Source organism: Pelodiscus sinensis, chromosome 4, assembly GCF_049634645.1.
Source record: "Pelodiscus sinensis isolate JC-2024 chromosome 4, ASM4963464v1, whole genome shotgun sequence".
NCBI lineage: Eukaryota > Metazoa > Chordata > Testudines > Trionychidae > Pelodiscus > Pelodiscus sinensis.
Window position 1 is genome coordinate 102,823,056 of NC_134714.1, and position 18,066 is coordinate 102,841,121.

The 18,066-nt window shown below is 44.6% G+C and overlaps 1 protein-coding gene across 1 annotated transcript in view; it reads left to right on the top strand.

Annotated features, from left to right (window-relative positions):
• The window catches only part of DKK3 (dickkopf Wnt signaling pathway inhibitor 3), a 58,787-nt gene extending 41,040 nt beyond the window's left edge, over positions 1 to 17,747 (top strand). The window contains exons 4-7 of the mRNA XM_075927903.1: positions 7,833 to 7,925; positions 11,008 to 11,152; positions 14,491 to 14,647; positions 16,953 to 17,747. Coding sequence (XP_075784018.1) covers positions 7,833 to 7,925; positions 11,008 to 11,152; positions 14,491 to 14,647; positions 16,953 to 17,208 — 651 coding nt within the window. The 3' untranslated portion in view covers positions 17,209 to 17,747. The remainder of the gene's footprint in view (positions 1 to 7,832; positions 7,926 to 11,007; positions 11,153 to 14,490; positions 14,648 to 16,952) is intronic.
• Positions 17,748 to 18,066: the final 319 nt, after the last annotated feature.

Here is an 18,066-nt window from a genome sequence, read left to right on the forward strand (position 1 = left end):
CTATCTTAAAGGTAGGGTTGCCAGATGCTTTCAACAAAAATACTGGACACACTTGACATTACATCACAATCTACATTACATCTTAGTTAGAAAATATCAGACATTTCTATTTGCTCATTTATATTTTCTCAATATGTTTCCTGAACAGAAATCTCAAATACTGGACTGTCTGGTTCAAAACTGGACACCTGGCAACCCTACTTAAAGGCCTCAAATCCAAAAACGTGAAGTCAGTGGAAAGGTTGCCATTGTTTCATTTGGCTTTGGGCTGGGTCCTAACTCACTGAGGGCTTATGTACACTGCCACTTCGTTGCGCTGTAACTTTCTCACTCAGAGGTATGAAAAAACACTCCTTTCCTCCCCCCTGGACACAGCAAGTGGCAGTGCTGTAAAGTGCTGGTGTAAATGGACTTCCAGCAGTGTTAGCTACTCCCCTTGGCTAGCTACCTATGGTGCTGGGACAGCTCTCTTCCTGCGCTGCTGTTGTGACTGGAAACTTAGAAATGTAGAGAGAGCCTAATTTTCATAATTTTATTTTTTTGACCTTGCGGTGGACGCTACACAGGGTATAACTTGATGCAATAGAGCAGTGATGGGGAACCTAGGCTAGTGTGTGGGCCACATGAGTAGCCCTCCTTCATCTCAGTGGTCCACATGATTGTCGTAACCAAGTCGGTCTCCTGGGATGGGGTGGTTTTGCTTCCTGCGCTTGCATCCCTAGAGTTTGTGGAATCTGCTGATGGAACCGTAACAGCACTGTGACTGGGCTCAGAGAGAGCCCATCGCTAGTCAGTGTTGTGTGCAGGCAGCACACACCTCACTTCTCCTGCCCATGCTTTATGTGTGTGTCACTTTAATAATAGTGGTAGGAAAAAACCCATTGTGGATGGAAACCAGTGGCATCTGGCCACCTTGTACATGGGTAGAAGAAAACAAAATGTCTTGTGGGCCACACACATCCCCAGTGGGTTGCAGTTTGCTCACCACTGCAATGGAGCCCTTGGGAGAGGTGCTCAGTGCCTTCCACTCCTAGTTGCCCTGGCTTCAAAGCTGAGGGTCTCATGCAACTTGCAAGATAACAGGTCCCATTAGTGCAGCAGTATGATCTTCAGACTGCATTTCTTCTTTTGTAGCTATAAATCATTACACTGATATTAGCCTAGATCTTGTTGCTGCATTAATCTGTTGTTCTAAATAGCGGTAGCAGCAATGATGGGCTTAAATAGTAGTAGTAGTAGTAGGGTTCAAAAAGACATGCAGCTTTAAAAACCCAGCAAATCTTAGCTTCCATGAAGCTGTGCTGAATGCTAGAAACAGTTTCTAACCTCACGGAGTCACAAAAATGTTCACCAAATATTAACTCAGCAAGTTAACTTTCCATAAAGAAAGCAAATTATTTTTTTTGGAATCTTACCCCACATGTGAAAACAGCTGGTTGTTCTGGAGTTTAGAATGATTAGGTATCCCAAGTTGTTGCTGGTGTTCCCTGAAGGAAACAAACTCTTCTACATTTGTACATGGATTTGTGGTGCAGTTTTGCAGTAAGGTCAAGTATAAGTAGTGGGGGAAGGATAGTGGTATGGAGGAAGACACCAACAATGAATTCAACTTTGTGATGTGAAGGGAATGAAAAAACTTTGACTTGCAAACTATACTTGCTTAAAGGAGCAATCACATGGTTCCAGTCACTGTTAGTTCCCTTCTTCCTGGCTGCAGTGCTTTAGTTGGGGCTGGTCCTGTTTTGGGCAGGGGGTTGGACTTGATGACTCCTGAGCTTTCTTCCAGCCCTAGGATTCTTGGATTCTCCCTTATAAACCTTTCTGTGTGAGATTGGCTACCTGAAAACCATGTTGCTGTCTGTGTTCTCAGCAGCTATGTTGTCATGCTGTATCGTGTATAGAAATAGTTGGAAGGGAAGCCTCTGCACATGAAGGGGAAACTGCTAGATTTGTTTCCACCACATAGAGAGGCTTCAGTGGGTGCAGATGCAGGCTAAGGAGAAGCAGAAGAGCTGATAGTAGCAAGGAAAAGAAAGTGCTGATGTCAGAATCTAGAACAATTCCCCTTCATGAAAAGTAGATAAGCAAGAATAACAGGAAAAATATGCAGATTAAGGTGGTAGGAAAAAACAGACTTTTTGTCATGAATGGCTGGGAAATGTCCATGATGAGTGAAAATGTTTAAAGAAACTGAGGATCTGAACGGATAGCTTAATGCAGCAAGAATGAACAATGTTCATGTGCTTATTTTTTAAAGCAATGGTAGTAAGATAGGTGGAGAATTGTGATTTAAGTTCAAATCAAGAAGTGGCTAGAAAATAGGATAAAGTTATTCCATAATCTTAAACCATGGCAAGGTTTCTACTCCGTGGGAGATGACTGGACCGATTACACGAGGCCTGGTTATCTGCCTGAGAACACAAGGGCTATGGATGAAAGGGTATTTTATTTTGTGACTTAGCCACAAACTCACTTGTGAATGCTGCAGACAAAGCCAACAGTAGAAAACTGTCTATAAAGCACAAAGCTGTGCTGCTGCATCACAGTGTGGCTGGTGAGAAGCTACTGCCAACTGGGGAAACTACAAAACCTCAAACAATCCATAATGTTTTGATTTCAGCCCTACCTGTTATGTGGAGCCGCAGTTAAAAAAAGTCAGACACAACTGAGTGGGAAAATGAAGTAAAGGCATCGTGGTTATGTATAGTAATTCAGACTTGATAATGTCCTCCCTCCCCTTTTTTGAGGAAACTAAAAAGACATTGAGTTAACTACAACTCCTGGGCTAAATACCATCCTTCTGTTACATCACTGACTTTAAAAGAAGTTGCGTTCAGGGCTGTATTTTGCTCCTGACCTGTAGCCAGTTGATATTGGAGTAACTGAACTGTTCAAAAGCCATCTCCTCTTGCTGAGATGGATGGTTGAATAGGCAACATTACTTGCCATGAAGCTTAGCCTATTTGATACACTACAGTAGGCTAGTTGTAACCTGGAATGCAGTCAAGACTGTGACCATAATGCATAGCGGGCTATGGCCTCCCATTAGTGGGGGGGGGGGGGGGGGGGGGGGGGGGGGGGAAGTTTACGAGCTAATCCAGAATAAATGTGCAGTAGAATGTAGGAATGAAAACTGCATCTGTCAGCCATCAGTCTCTGGGAGAATGTAGGGGTCTTCGTATGACTCTGGGCTTTGGCACTCACTGGTCAATCATGACTGAGATTCTGCTAGCAGGGTTAAGTACCAAACGATGTAGGACAGATTATTTTGTGGGGGAGTTATGCTATTTTTTACTCTTCAGTTGTCAAAATTGCTGCCGGCCTGGACGAAGCTAGTTTTGTAATATGAGATTTGCTATTTGACTTAAAAGATAACTTTGTCAGTTGTAATTTAGACAAGACACTTCTCACAACGGACAAACACTCCTGGAAAATATGAGTATATGCACGTGCCCCATGTATTACAGCACTGCCCCTCCCTCTGACAAAGCTGACCTGGAGATTCTGAAATCTAGAGTTGTCAGAATTTTCCCTTGATGGTGGTGTGGATTTCTGACCGTGTTTTTCCTCTTTCCAGACTGAATGAGCAAATAATCATCCTTCTCTGCTAGTTCTTTTGAATTTGTGTGGTAAAGAGGTACAGTCAGATGCAGTAAAGCAGTGGTCCCCAAACTTTTGAGGCTGCCGTGCGCCCGGGGACAGGGCCATGCGTGCGCCATGCACCCGGGGGCTTGGCCGCGCATGCGCCGTGCGCCCGGGGCCGGCACTGCGCATGCGCCACATGCCTGAGGCAGGGGCCGCTCATTCGCTGTGTGCCCGGGGCCCAGGGTTCAAGAATGGCTTGGGCCGGCCCTGGTCACTTGGCGGGCACACATAAATGCCCCGGTGGGCGCCATGGCGCCCACGGGCACCGCGTTGGGGACCACTACAGTAAAGGATATAGGCATATGGCTAACCTTAAGCATGTGACTGATCCTGCTTACTTCAGTGGGAAAGTTTGTGGGTACATGTAATGGTTGAATTGGGGCAGCCTATTACAAGAAAAGCAGCTGGATGATTGAGTCTGACATTTTCCAGACACTGTCATTTTTTGTATGAAATATGTGTCCCAGTTTAGGAATTAAGCTTGAGTCCTCCTGAAAGTTTTACTGGTCCAAAACTAATTATTTGTATTAAACCTAGCTATTAATGTAATGAAGTCAAACATTCTGATGTCATGGAAAGCCAAATAATTTATTATATGCATTTTTAAAGCATTTAGGGTGGTGCATTACTTTATACAGACCAATATAACTTCAGATAGTATGAATTGGTGCGTGTCTGACAATGATGAAGCTTTGCTCATATACACCAGCTGAAAATATGGCTCTAAGTACTTGTCATATATATGGTGTAGCCATTTTACATTACACTGTGTTAAAAAGAATGATTATAAAGCGTATCGGCACATCATTGTGTAATTTTGCAGTTCTAATTAGTTTTGGAGTGAAAACTACAGAACTTGTTAGTTCACAAGAATACCATGATCCCAAAGAAAGGAAAGCAAGCAGACCTGTTATTAACAGGGAATAAAACTGCCATTCTTTCCTGTGATACAAGCTATAGTTATGCACTACTAAGAGTTTCAATAATTAGTCCTAAAGTCTCAGAGGAGTGGCTGTGTTAGCCTGTAACTTTAAAAAACAATGAGTCGCCCTGTGGCACCTTAGACTAACAATTATAAATATGTAGGAACATGAGCTTTCGTGGGCAGAACCCTCAGATGAGCAGAGAGGAGTAAATGACGTATTGTACTTTGGCAGTGTAGAAATGCTTTTCTGATAGAAACACTAACATAAGGCAGGATCGGGATGTTAGCGCATAGACATTTTAGTGATTAACCAGTAAGCCCAGGATTATCGGTTAATCCAAATGACTACACGTAACACCCTACCCCTTGTTTCCTCTGTATCAAAAGCAGCAATGGGGGGGGGGGGGAGATGTGGAAGCTGGTGCTCAGGGGGAGCTGGCTTAAAAGCTAGCTCCCCACAAGCACTGGATCCTGCAGAGCTGCCTGCCCTCTCCTCTCCCCTGTACTGTTGCCTCTCTACAGGCAGTCCCCGGGTTACGATAGGGACTATAGGTTTGTTCTTAAGTTGAATTTGTACGTAACTCGGAACTGGCTCCAGATTCAGCCGCTGCTGCTGAAACTGACCAGGGGCTGACTACAGGAAGCCCGAGGCAGAGTTGCTCTGCCCCCAGCTTCCTGGAATCAGCCACTGATCAGTTTCAACAGCAGCTGAATCTGGAGCCTGGGACAGAACAGCTGGGGCGCTGCTGGGTAGGTCCCCCCAGGACCAACCCGGCAACACCCCAGCTGCTCTACCCCAGGCATCCACAACAAAAGCCTGGTCTGCTGGGGGAGGGGGGAGGCGCGCACTAGCTGCGCTCTTCCTCCCCCCCCCCCCAGCAGACCAGGGAGACCCGAAGCAAAGCCGCAGAGGCGGCGGGGTCCCGCGCCTCCAAGGCTTTGCTCCGGGTGTCCCTGGTCTGCTTGGGGTGTCCCTGGTCTGCTGGGAGGGGTCCCCAGCAGACCAGGGACACCCCGAGCAAAGCCGCAGAGGCGGCGGGGTCCTGCGCTTCCAAGGCTTTGCTCTGGAGGAAGCGAGCAGCTTTTCTCGTCCCGGAGGACACGGTGGCGGGACCACTGCGTGTCTGGGCGGTCCCGCCTCCCGCGAGTTCCGGGGAGAGAAAAGCCCCGTTCGAAAGTGCGGATCCAACATAAGTCGGATCCGCGTAACTCGGGGACTGCCTGTATATCAGAGGTAGCAGTGCAGGGGAAGCGCAGGTGGGAACATGGAGGTAGCAAGGGAGAGGGGAGGTGGGAACTGGTGCCCCCTCCTCCCTGTGCTGTTCCCTCTGCATCAGAGGCAGCAGCGTGGAGTGGCAGAGGATCCCAGGGAGCTGGGAGTGCACTAGCTGCCAGCCCCACCCCAAGGACCATTTCAGTAACAGTATAGCCATTACAAATTGTTGTGGCTACATGATTACTGAAAACAAGAACTCTCACATTCCTAATGTGGGAGAGCTTGGTTGAGGTCACAGCTGTGTGATAGCACAAGCATGGTTGCGCCTGGTTCTGCACAAAGGGAGGGAGAAGGTGAGCAGAGCCATCTCTCCCCGGTCAAGCCCCACCCTTGCTTGCCTGCAGAGGCCAGGTACAGTTACATTGAGTATTTGAAACCCATGGTGGTAACTTACCAAGCAGGGCCATGGGGAGGCAGCACCGAGTCGGCGGCTGGCCTGGAGCTGAGTGCTGCATTCTTGTACTGGCTAGTGAGCCGCTGCTGCAGCACTTTCTGCTCCCTGCTGTGCTCAGATTTTGCCCCAGGGCTGCTGCTGGGGTGTGGCCTCCCTGCCATGTGTGTCTACCTCCCTTCCAAAACACAGCCGGACCTCGAATCCCTTCCCTCAGCTGAGGAAAATGCCTCCAGGCTCCCAGTGCACAAGGCCAGGAGCTGAAGCCTGGGGAGTGCCAGCCAATCACACAGTCCTGAGCAGTCGTCGTTTTCACCTGGAAGGCCCAGAAGAGCAGAACAAGAAGTGAATTGGTATTACTAGGTTCAGGGATACTAACCCTCCTACAAGGAGCTGGGTTCCCTCAACATACTTTGAGGGAGAAGAGCTAGTTAAGGCCATGTCTACACAGCAGCATTATAATAAAGAGCATCTCTGCACCTACAAGCCATTATTTTGAAATAATGTTGAGCTGGAGGACTTCTTACTCTGACTCCTGTAACCCTCCTTTCACGAGGAGTAAAGGAAGTCGGAGGAAGAGTGTTCTTCCTTCAACTTCCTGCTGTGTAGACAGCGCCTACGCAATTGATGTAGCTGAAGTTGCCTAGCTTAATTTCACTTTTGCCCTGCTGTGTGGACGTGTCCTGAGCAGGGGTGGCCCGTGAGCCTAGGCGAGCAAGGCAGCTGCATAGGGCACTGCTGGCCCGGGCACCCGATGATGACGTCATGGCCATTGATGGCTGTGCAGGCAGGGGTGCCACTTGCACCGCCCCGCGTAGGGCGCCAGCTGCTGCAGCCGGCCTCGGGCCGCTTCTGGTCCTGAGTGTTTCTGGAAGCTTCTCTTGCATAGTTTTCAACAGTGTGTCAGTATCACAGGGTAATCCAGTGTTCTCCTACTGCAGCATGCTTGCCATCTGGAACAGGCCATAGTTTCTAGTTAGGCAATGCAAATTTGTGTCTTGGTACTTGCATAAGAAAGATGGAAGCATTTCTAGGTTTTCTATGACCTTCTAGTATAGGACTGGGCAAGATATGGAATGGGGGCCAGATCCAGCCCACCTAACACTTCGATCCGGTCCACTGGCTGTATCTGACTGCTTTCTATTGATATCCTGCTGCCTGTGCCACTGAATTTCCAGGCAGTGGCTCACGCAGCAGGATCCTATTTAAATGGTTCACGGCACTCAGTTGCAGCACTACCCCTGCAGGGTTTGAAGCTGTTAGCCCCCTTAAATAGCCATAGCAACCAGCTGCCAGGCACTATGATAGCAGTGGGGCTGTGAGCCCTTCTTGGTGTTTTTACTTCAAAGCCTTTGGGCCCGGCCAACTCTGGGGGAAGATTAGTCCCCAGTTCCATCCCTTCCTCCCCAAGCCCTCCCCCTTCTGTGGGGAGGGTGCAGCTGGACCATGACCATGTGCCAAAATTCATTAAGTGGTCCCTCTGAGAAAATTTTCGCCCACCCCTGTGCTAGTATTTCACTAGGAGGTGCTGATGTATGTAAAACAGCAGTAGCAAGTCTGTTATTTAATCGGTGGTTTTCAATTCCTTTCTCTAGGAGTGCATCATTGATGAGGATTGTGAGAGAGGGAAATATTGCCAGTTCTCCAGTTTTGAGTACCGGTGTCAGCTCTGTAAAACCCAACGTTCCGTAAGTACCAAATTCTTATGTGGCCTTCAAAACCCGTCTCTCCACAAAATGGACCATAGTTAATGGCAGGAGATCAAAATTGGTATATAACTAGAAAGGTGGCTTGAGAACCCCACTGTGCAGCAGAAGCCAGGGGTGGAGCGACCTGAGAGCATAAGGACAGTAGCCAGAGCCTGGGGAGTGCTAACCAATCACACCAGCCCTGAGCAGTTGTCCCAATTCGCTGTACCCTATTGGTCAAGTTCTGTTGGGGGCTACATCAGCAAACACTAGAGTATCTCTATACATAATGCTTGTTCTTACTCTGCATATTCTTGTTTGTTATAGGGATTCTGTTTACTGATGTGTTAGGATCCAATCCAATTCTCAACCCAATCCAGCTGCAGCTAGAATTAAATTGGGCATTTACAGAAAAGAATTATTGTGATTCTATGCTGCCTAACATAAAATAAGTTGCACAATTTGTATAACTTCTTCCCGCACAGGTCATTAAGTATTTGAATCTGGGAACTTCAGAGCAAACCTCTGCCATTTAAGCTAAAGGATTAACTCCCTCAGCTGGTAGCACTGGTAGATTATCTTCCAGTGGTGACAACTCTCTTAGTCCTGCTAAGAGTAGAACAGCATATTTTTATTAATGGTTTTTATCTCCATATCCAAATGTATTTTTCATTCATATTTCTTTGGTAGCCTGGAGTGTAACAAAGTATGTGTTCAAGAGCTGTTCAGGAGATTTTACGTGCATATGAATTGTATATGAAAACTGGGTCCCAGACATACCTCAGATCCAAATATTCTCACATTACAAGGCAAGTTACACATGCTCACACTACAAGATGGCTTGAGTTCCAGCTCTGTGAGGGGAGCCAGTTTACAAATTACCCTTGTTTAATAATGAGCAGGTGTGCAGGCCATGATTCCAGTCCATCCTCCCAAGTCTCACCACTGTCCTGCTCACAAGAGTAAGTTGTCATGAGTGATCTGGAGAAAGCAGTAAACAGTGAAGTGGCAAAATTTGCAAGTGATACAAAACTTCTCAAGATAGTTAAGTACCAAGGAGACTGTGAAGAGCATCAAAGGGATCTTACAAAACTTCGGGACTAGGCAACAAGATGGCGGATGAAATTCAATTTTGATAAAGGCAAAGTAAAACACTTTGGAAAACATAATTCCAACTACAGTCATTAAATGATCTAAATTAGCTGTTAACACTCGAGAGATCACTTGGAGTCAATTGTAATTAGTTCTCTGAAAACATTCATTTAATATGCAACAGCAATAAAAAAATTAATAACATGTTGGGAATCCTTAAGAAAAGCATAGCTAAGTTAGAAAAGATCATATTGCCTCTATATAAATTCAGGGTACCCCCACACCTTGAATATTATGTGCAGAGGTGTAGTTGCCCAGCTCAAAAAAGATATGGGAATTGGAAAAGATCCAGAAAAGGGCAACAAATGATTATAAGGGTATGGAACAGCTGCCATAGGAGGGGAGATTAATAAGAGTGGGACTTTTCAGCCTGCTCAAGACACTGCTATGGGGGAATATGATGGAGATCTATAAAATCATGATTGGTGTGCAGAAAATAAATAAGGAAAGGTTATTTATGCCTTCTGATAACAGAAGACCTAAGGGTCACCAAATGAAATTAATAGGCAGCAGGTTTACAACTAGGGATGTTAAATATTGGCTAATTGAATAGTCGAGTAACCTCATGAATTCTTATCAGTTACTCAACTATTCTATAGTTCCCAGGGCCGGGGCTCGAAGTCAGTGCACTGTAGCCCCACTCCCAAGGAGCCCCCTGCCACTCTGTGCTGCTGCCTCCATGTCAGAGGCAGGTGCATGGGGTACCAGGCGGGAGCTGGTCTGTGAGGGGAGTCAGTTTAAAAACCAGCTCCCCATGCGGACCGGCTGCCTGTCGCTCCATGCTGCTGTCTCTGATACGGGGTGAGAGGGGGCATGAGCTGAGCTCCTGGAACTGAGGCAGGCTGCCTGCCAGCTTAGCTCCTAAAGGCAGAGCCACAGCAGGGGTAGGTCCCAGACCTGTTGCAAGCCAGGACTGAGCTAGGTTGCTGGCCCAGCCTGCTAATAAATTTATTGGCAGGGAAAGAGAAATGCATATCGTCTATAATATTAACTTATAAGCTTTTGCTTATCACTTAATCAACTACACTGTTCCATCCCTATTTAACAAACAAACAAAAAGTAGTATTTTTTTCACACTACACAGTCAACTTGTGGGACTCCAGAGGATGTTGTAACAGGGCTCAGAAAAGAACTAGATACATTAATGGAAGATAGATCTATCAATGACTTATTAGCCAGGATGGGCAGGGATTGTAGCCTTAGCCTCAGTTTACCTGAAGCTGGGAATGCGTGACAGGATGTCTCTCTTGTTGTATTCTTTCTGTCTGGGGTACATGGCACTGGCCACAGTCCGCAGATAGGATACTTAGCTAAATGGACCTTTTGTCTGACCCAGTGTGGCTGTTCTTATGAGGGAAACCCCTCTGTCTGGGGAGGCGTCCATGATTATTGGGGAGGACTCTACACAAAGAGAGACCCCGCCATTGTCACTACTCTGTACCCTGATATTACCAGGAATCTGTGAGATGACTGATCTAATTATCAGAAAGAAACTAGAATGCTACAGGGTGCATATAGGGTTCTCTCTCCAGATATGGACCCCTGGTACATTTGCAGAACTGTTGACCTGGGAACCATCTTTCTCCAGAGACATTGCCTCTCTTCCCTCATTTGAGTGGGAGGTGGCCTTTTCTTTTTTTAAGCCTTGTGATTACAAAGTAGATGCAGCACTACTTTAAAGTGATTCAGATCTCATTAGGATTAATTTCCCCTTTGCAGTCAAGGTTTAGCACATGGGTAGCCCTGTTTTCATCAGTGGATTAGTCACATGCTTAAAGTTGAAAACACATAGAGAGAGCTGCTTGCAGGATCAGGGCCCTACATTTTTGCTTATCCTCTCAGTGGCTGCAGTGTGCTTCTATGCTGAGTTCAATGTTGGTGCTAAATTGATAAATTTTATGCAGTGATTTTCCCCCCTCATTCTTCTAAGCCTTGCTCACGTGATGTTGAATGCTGTGGAGATCAGCTTTGTGTCTGGGGTGAATGTGTGGAAGCTGTATCAAAAGGCGAAAATGGCACTATTTGTGAAAATCAACTTGACTGTAATCCAGGAACATGCTGTGCTTTTCAGAAAGGTAAACTGGTTTTGCTTTTTGATTCTATTCATTGTATAGTGCAAGAGGATCTTTGATTCAGCTGAAGTAGCAGAACCTCTGTGAAAATGTGCTGTGTTTTACTGTGGAGTCTGTTATGATAAAGCCTTTATAATAGAGTTAGAGTTGGGGAGCAAGAAGGTGCTTCCTACAGGAGTGCACTACAGTGAAAGTGCATTCTGGATTGGAACGGTGTGAACAAATAGTAGAGCGCAATTGTATAGCATGTTTGTAATGGGCAGCTACAGTTATTTAAAGACAGTACAACAGCCATGCTCACTTCAGCTATTTTTTCACCTCGACGATGGCCTCACTTTTGGTACCATAGGAGATTCACTTCACTTTTGGTACCATAGGAGAAACCTGCTGTTTTTTGCTCTGTAGAGAGGTAAATATTAGGTAGTCTCACTTTGCTCTGTCAAACTATTCTAGGTTTTGTGTAAGGTAGAAATCCTTGTGTTCAGTTTAAACTTCTTTCTCATTTTCAGTGGAGAAGTACAGCATCTCAGATGGGTCCCAGAATGAGGTGATGTGGCCACATGTCTTGTCTGGACCAACCATAGCCCGTTGTCCCAGGTTTCCAAGAAAAACAAGTCTATTCACAGCTCATGGTTCTGAGTATTGGGCTATTACGTTCATTGAGCATTGCTAATAGCCCTTGCTTAGCATGACTACATTAGTAACATAGATTTATATTTAATATTTATAACTTAAAATACAGGGATGATACCTACATACCAATAGGATAATCATTCAGTAGATTCCAAGCTTTCCAATGATCTCCCATGAATTATTTTGCATAAAGAATATTCCAGTTGTCATTCATATTAATAAGCATATTTTCATACAGCCTATGGTGTGTCCCATGGCAGAGGCAACTCTAGACTGCTCCAGTGCCAGGCATAATTGCCCAAATATAGATTTACCAGTGTCCAATCTTGTTTCAAAGATACAACAGTGCCTGCAAACCATAACATGGGCTTGTCCAAGACTTCAAGGCTGTATGGAAGCCCATATGTTTGATACTCTTTAGACTACACTGTCTTCAGCCTTTACAAATGAGAGTCAGTACCGTGGAGGGTTCTCTGCGCTCCCTCGGTTGGTGGAAAGGTCTGTGAAATGTGTGTCCTGCAGTATCCACCCACAAGAACTGTCACTAGTGACTACTTCCTGATGAGTGCGCACTGCTAAGAGCTCAGCTTCGTACTCAAGGAAGATGGAGTCTGAGGTGTTTGTTTCTGAGGCAACCATTTCCGACCCCGTCAGGGGCCATGTGATTAGAATAGTGCAGGAAAACAGAACGGCAGTATGTTAGTCGACAAGAAAGTGCAAGATCCAGGCTTTATGCACCATAATTATAAAACTATGGCTCTATCGCAGTGCATACAGATCTCGGTGCTTTATCTACCAGGGCTGCAGAACACAGGGGAAGACCACAGTTTAGCATTGACCACAAGTAGGAGCTTAACAGTGAGTGAGACTCATTTCTTGGGACCAGATAGATCTCTCTCTCACTCCATCCCTTGACTCTGCATAGTGCCTTATACTCATCATTTGGCTCCCTTATTGCCAAAAGTCCCAGGCAAACTGAAACAAAAAAATTTGTCACTGTCCTTAGAGCACCATCTTGATCGAGGCAGGTGTGGTTCCCACAGCCGATCCACTGAGACTGAATAAGTTCTCCCAGAAATCAGGATCAAACACTCATCTGAATCTATCAGCACTTCGTATTAAGGCTACTAGATGGCTCTCAGGTATAGAACAAGATTATGCCACCAAAGTACAAACCCACCACAGCCTGAGGAAGATACTGAGGAAAACTCCCATTTTGAACCTATGGCAAATAGGGATGTAAAATCCCATTTAATTGGTTAACTGGTTAAACATGTTTAACTAGTTAACCAATTAAAGGGGGTCCAGGTGGCGGAGGAGGAGGAGGGGAGTCACTCCAGTCTCACTGGTCTGGTGCAGCTGTCCTGCCCACAGAGGCCTCCTGTGGGGCTGGAGCAGCTCCCTGCCTGTGGCAAGCAGGAAGCTGCTCCAGCCCCCACCAATTAACTGGTGAACATCACCCACTTGAGGTGATACATTGATTTTAAACCAAAAAATCCCAGTAGGTTTCAACAGTTACTTCTCTCTGTGCTGCTTCCTCTGTAGAATGGTTTGTGTTTACCCATTTTTAGAAATCACTTTACTCCTCAGGCAAAGGGCTTTACAGAAATGCATGGTTGTCAGTTTATTGCCAAATTGTTCTGGCCTTTTGGTGAAGAGGATGGATATTGGCATAGCCTGACAATGATCCAAAGCACAGCATACGTGATTTGAAGTCTTACTCCATCTAGTGGAAAGGCAGGTGAAAGTCACACCTGTCTAATGGCAAGGAGCAGTCCTGTAGCACATTTGGTCATGTCTACACTAGAAACTCTTTCAAAGGTCCTACATTTGACTTAAGAACTCCTAATTTAACAGATTTGAACTCGTGTCTCCTCACTAGGGAGACGCATTGCAATTAGGCAGGCTTCGTTAATATGGATGCACCCCCTTGGACTTGTATCCACTTGTGTATTATATCAACTTAGTAAGGGAAGGTGCTATGAAGGAGCTATGCCTGCTGTGGTTCTGCAGGTTAAATGTAGCAGGAGCCAGGTGCGCTGGCAGCCCGGTTCTTACTACATTTAAACTGCAGAGCTGCAGTGGGGGTAGTGCCTGGACTTGGTGTGAGCTGGGCTTGATCAGTAACGGCTCAGACTGGGTCAAGCAGCCCCTGTCCGTCGGAGGTCCCAGGCACTGCAGAGACTGTTGCTGGGGGGGAACTTGGTTTTTAGATGCCCTCCTGCTGCCTCAGAGAGAGGGAGCAGGAGTGGGGAAATGCAAGTAGTCAGCTAATTGACTATGCTTTTACCTCCATAGCATTCACACTAATGTTTTCAAAATTACTATTTCAGAATTAGCGTTACTCACAAAAAGCAGGAATACTGAATTTGAATTCCCTGACCTGGTATTTTGAATAATGAGCTTGCTAGTGTGGAAGCTCCACTTACAAATTCGAACGTGTAAGAGGTTATTTCAAAGTAAGGTCCTAGTGTAGACCAGGACTTAGAGACTAACAAATTTGAGGGTACAAAGCTCATGATCCAATACATTTCTTAGTCTTTTAAGGTGCCACAGGATGCCTCATTTTTAAAGTGACAAAGTAAAACAGCTACCCCTGAGACCTCTCTAATGGGTGAGGGATTGAAAAAGCTCACTGAATATTTCCTGTGCAGAACTGAATAACTACACCATGACTCAAAATCCTTTCATCATTGTTTTGCATGCAGACCTTCTGTTTCCTGTGTGTACTCCATTGCCTGAAGCAAGAGAACCGTGCCTTGATCCTTCAAACAAACTCCTGAATCTGATCACATGGGAGCTGGAACCAGGTGGCGTGCTTGAGCACTGCCCATGTGCAAGTGGCTTGATATGCCAGACTCATAGGTAAGGCATTGGGAGGACCAAAAGGTCATACCCCCACGTCCCATTTAAACCCTTTTGAATGTGTGTGTGAAACTCTACAAGCCTGCACTGTGTAGTTCCTCGGGGCAAGCTGCTTAGTGCTGCAAAGGCTGTGAAAAGCTTAACTGCTTTCTTCAACCCTAACTGGAAAAAATCCTCACTAGTATAAGAACGTCTAAAACTGCTTTGCATTGTCTTAACACGCTACTATTTCTGCCTGTCAGGAAGTGGCTACAGGTCTTTGGGTAGCCATTATAAAAGCAACAGTAGATTGTCATTGCAAGTGATGTTTGATAGGGTTGAATGATATTATTTTTTGTCCAGTGTCACTTCAGTTATTTGATCTGATTGTGATTGACACTGAGAAATACTGAAGGGGAGGAAGCAATCTAATCTGTCAGTTGTCTGCTGCCTCATGCACTGGAAATATCCACAATGTATTTGTTTGTATTCTGGTAGCTAGCTATAAAATACACATAGTTCACTAAAAGACATGCCACTATATTTCCCTTTTTTCCTGACTAGCCCTCTAGTCAGTGGAGAACAGGTGCCTTGTTCTGAAGACTCTCACATAATTTTGTGCAGACTTCCCCAGTAATATTTCTAGTCTCTCATCCTTCATGGAAAGGACAAATAGGAGTCTACAATCTTTGCTGTGAATTAACAGTTAAAAATGCACCTTTAACCTCTCTGCTCTTAGGTCAAATTTTTGTATTTTGAAATAATCAGCCATATTTAAATAAAAGCAGGTTGGGTGTCACAAAGGGAGATCATTAGCTTTAGCTTTCCTAAACAGTTCAGGGAAAAACACAGGTAAGTGGAATTACTTCAATCACAGAGTGAAGTTATATAAGTTTCTCATTACACTATGAAACAAAATACAGGTTAGACCTCCCTGGTCTGGCACCCTTGGGACCCGAGTGGTTCCAAACAAGGGAGTTTGCTGTACCAGGGGAGGGTAATCCCAGCCCCTCTGCTGACTGACTGTGAGCTCTCCTGCGGTCCATCAGCAGACACTGCTGCCACTAGGCTCTCTAGTCCAGCAACATCTGTGGTCGGTCCAAGTCAGACTCCCAGACCAGAGCGGTTCAACCTGTGGTTCAATTTCCATAGGCTGTAAGGAATTAATTTAATATTTTCACGTTGTCATCTCTGCCCAGCCCCTCTCCACATCAAGTTTTTCTAGCACAGCAACATTTTCCCTCTCCCCAGCAATGCAATTCATTTGTGGGATTTCATGTGAAGGCAGAGTTCATGGGATGTCTTCTGCTACAGCACGTAGTTCATCATTTCATTTCAACACTAACATTTGTTACATCAGTTTAATTCTGTTGATCTCAGCAAGACACTATTAAATGCCTATCACACCTGCCATCTGTTCTTTGGCAATTAAATAAAAGGATACCGCTCCATGGCAAGAAGCCAACACTGAACAAAGTAGGACTTAGATGTATTGAACAACTCTGCTATGGGCACTTAATGTTTAGAATGACTTTGCCACTGACAGAAGTCCAACTTGCCTGATTTTTTTCAGAGACTAAGGGCTACACAGTGGGACAGATCTCATTTTAAGAGACTGATATGAACTAAGTTCAGCCTCCACCACGAAATTATATTAAATGTAATATACTGGCTATTCAGAATACTGTCAGCAGGCAAACATTCTACATATTTGAAGGAAATAGATGTGGCCAATTTACACGGAGTCATTTTTCAAGTTACCCATATAGTTGAAGTGAGAGACAGACTAAGATAGATAATACAGAACTATTAAATAGGCAGACGTGTTCTTTAGGTCCTAATATGGCCTGAGACACATGAACTCCTCCCAAAATTGTATTTTTTTTTGTGTGTGGCCAATCTTCAGTAAGCATGAACATAGGCAAAATCCCCAGATCCAGTACAAAGGGTACCCTTCCTGCTACATGTAGCTCACTGGACTTCCTATTCAGAACAACAATAAAAATCTTTAACCTGAGGGCTGAGATCAATAAAGCTAATCACAACTTCTCAAATGTCAATTTTGGCAAATTTCTTCCTCTCAAAGGATTACTCATTCCAGGGGCTTTTCCCCCCAACATTTTACAGCACATCTCAAACTCAGCTTTCATGAGCTGTGCATTACTTGCTATAATCAGATGTCTTACCAATTCAAGTGAATGGTTTTGGAAGTTTTGTTCTTCCCTTTTACATGGCAAGGGTGCATGCGTGAAGTTAGTTTTTCACTTCAACAAAACAGAAATGACTAGTCTCAACACTAACAGCAGGATGCTTGCTTTTTCAACAGACTCAGCCCTGTGTCTGTATGTGAAGCATCCTTTAATGATACCAGAAGTAATGAAAAGGAAGACCCTCTGCTAATGGATGAAATGCCATTTCTTGGTTTGATACCCAGAGATGTGCTTGGTGATTATGAAGACATCAGCATCATTCAGGCACTGCGGAAAGAATTAGAAAACCTGGAAAGAAATATTTCTGAACAGACATATTTAAATGAGCCAGACTTAGCTCATGATCTGCTCTTTGGAGAGGATTTAAATTAAATACAGGGTAGATTGGTCACTGACACTATACAATTTAAGTTTCTAGACACATCTAGTATTTTGCTTGTATAAATCCTAAAGACACATACTCTGCTGGATAGAAGTGCAATAAATAATATTTTAAAGTTGTTTCTTCCTATTCTCTTTCCCCAAACCTTCAGACTTAAATCCATTCATAAGGTTGGACTAAAGTAAGTCAGAAAGGGTATGTGTGGGCCAATTATCAGTTTTCCTTGGACTAGTTATTCTGTCCAGGGTTCCAAAATACTTAGTACTGTAGCTTGTTATGAAGAAGAAATGGGTGTGTCAAAGGTTCATACATAATCTCATTTAAATTATTGATGACACTAAAGTGAAAATTTTAAGCATTGCCTTGTCTGTACATATATTTTGGAAGGGTTGTTAATGTTCTAGGGTAAGGAAATTCCTGCTTGGTTTAGGTTGATTATTTTGGGGGCACTGGTCTTCAGCCATGTATGTTTCTTTTTAAAATATATAATCATAGTGAAGCTGCAATAAATATGGTTTCTGTTCAGTTATTTAAAGCTTTTAAGAGGCTGGGAAGGCATGGATTCCTCTCTCCAAACCTCCTCCCCCCATTTTTTTCATAGGCTTGGAATTTTGAACAAAGTATAATAAAGAATACATCCTTTTAACAGCTTACATAAAAAACCAGAATTTAGGCAAATGCACATAGGGACACATACAGTGCAGCTGATACTTGCATCTTGCACTCTCTACCACTCTTCTTTTAATCGTGATGTCACAAAGCTATTAAGTATGTGCCAGACTTTCTGTACCAGAGGATAATCCCAGTCCAGAAATGTAAGATTTTTTTCCCTTTCCTGATTGGTCTGC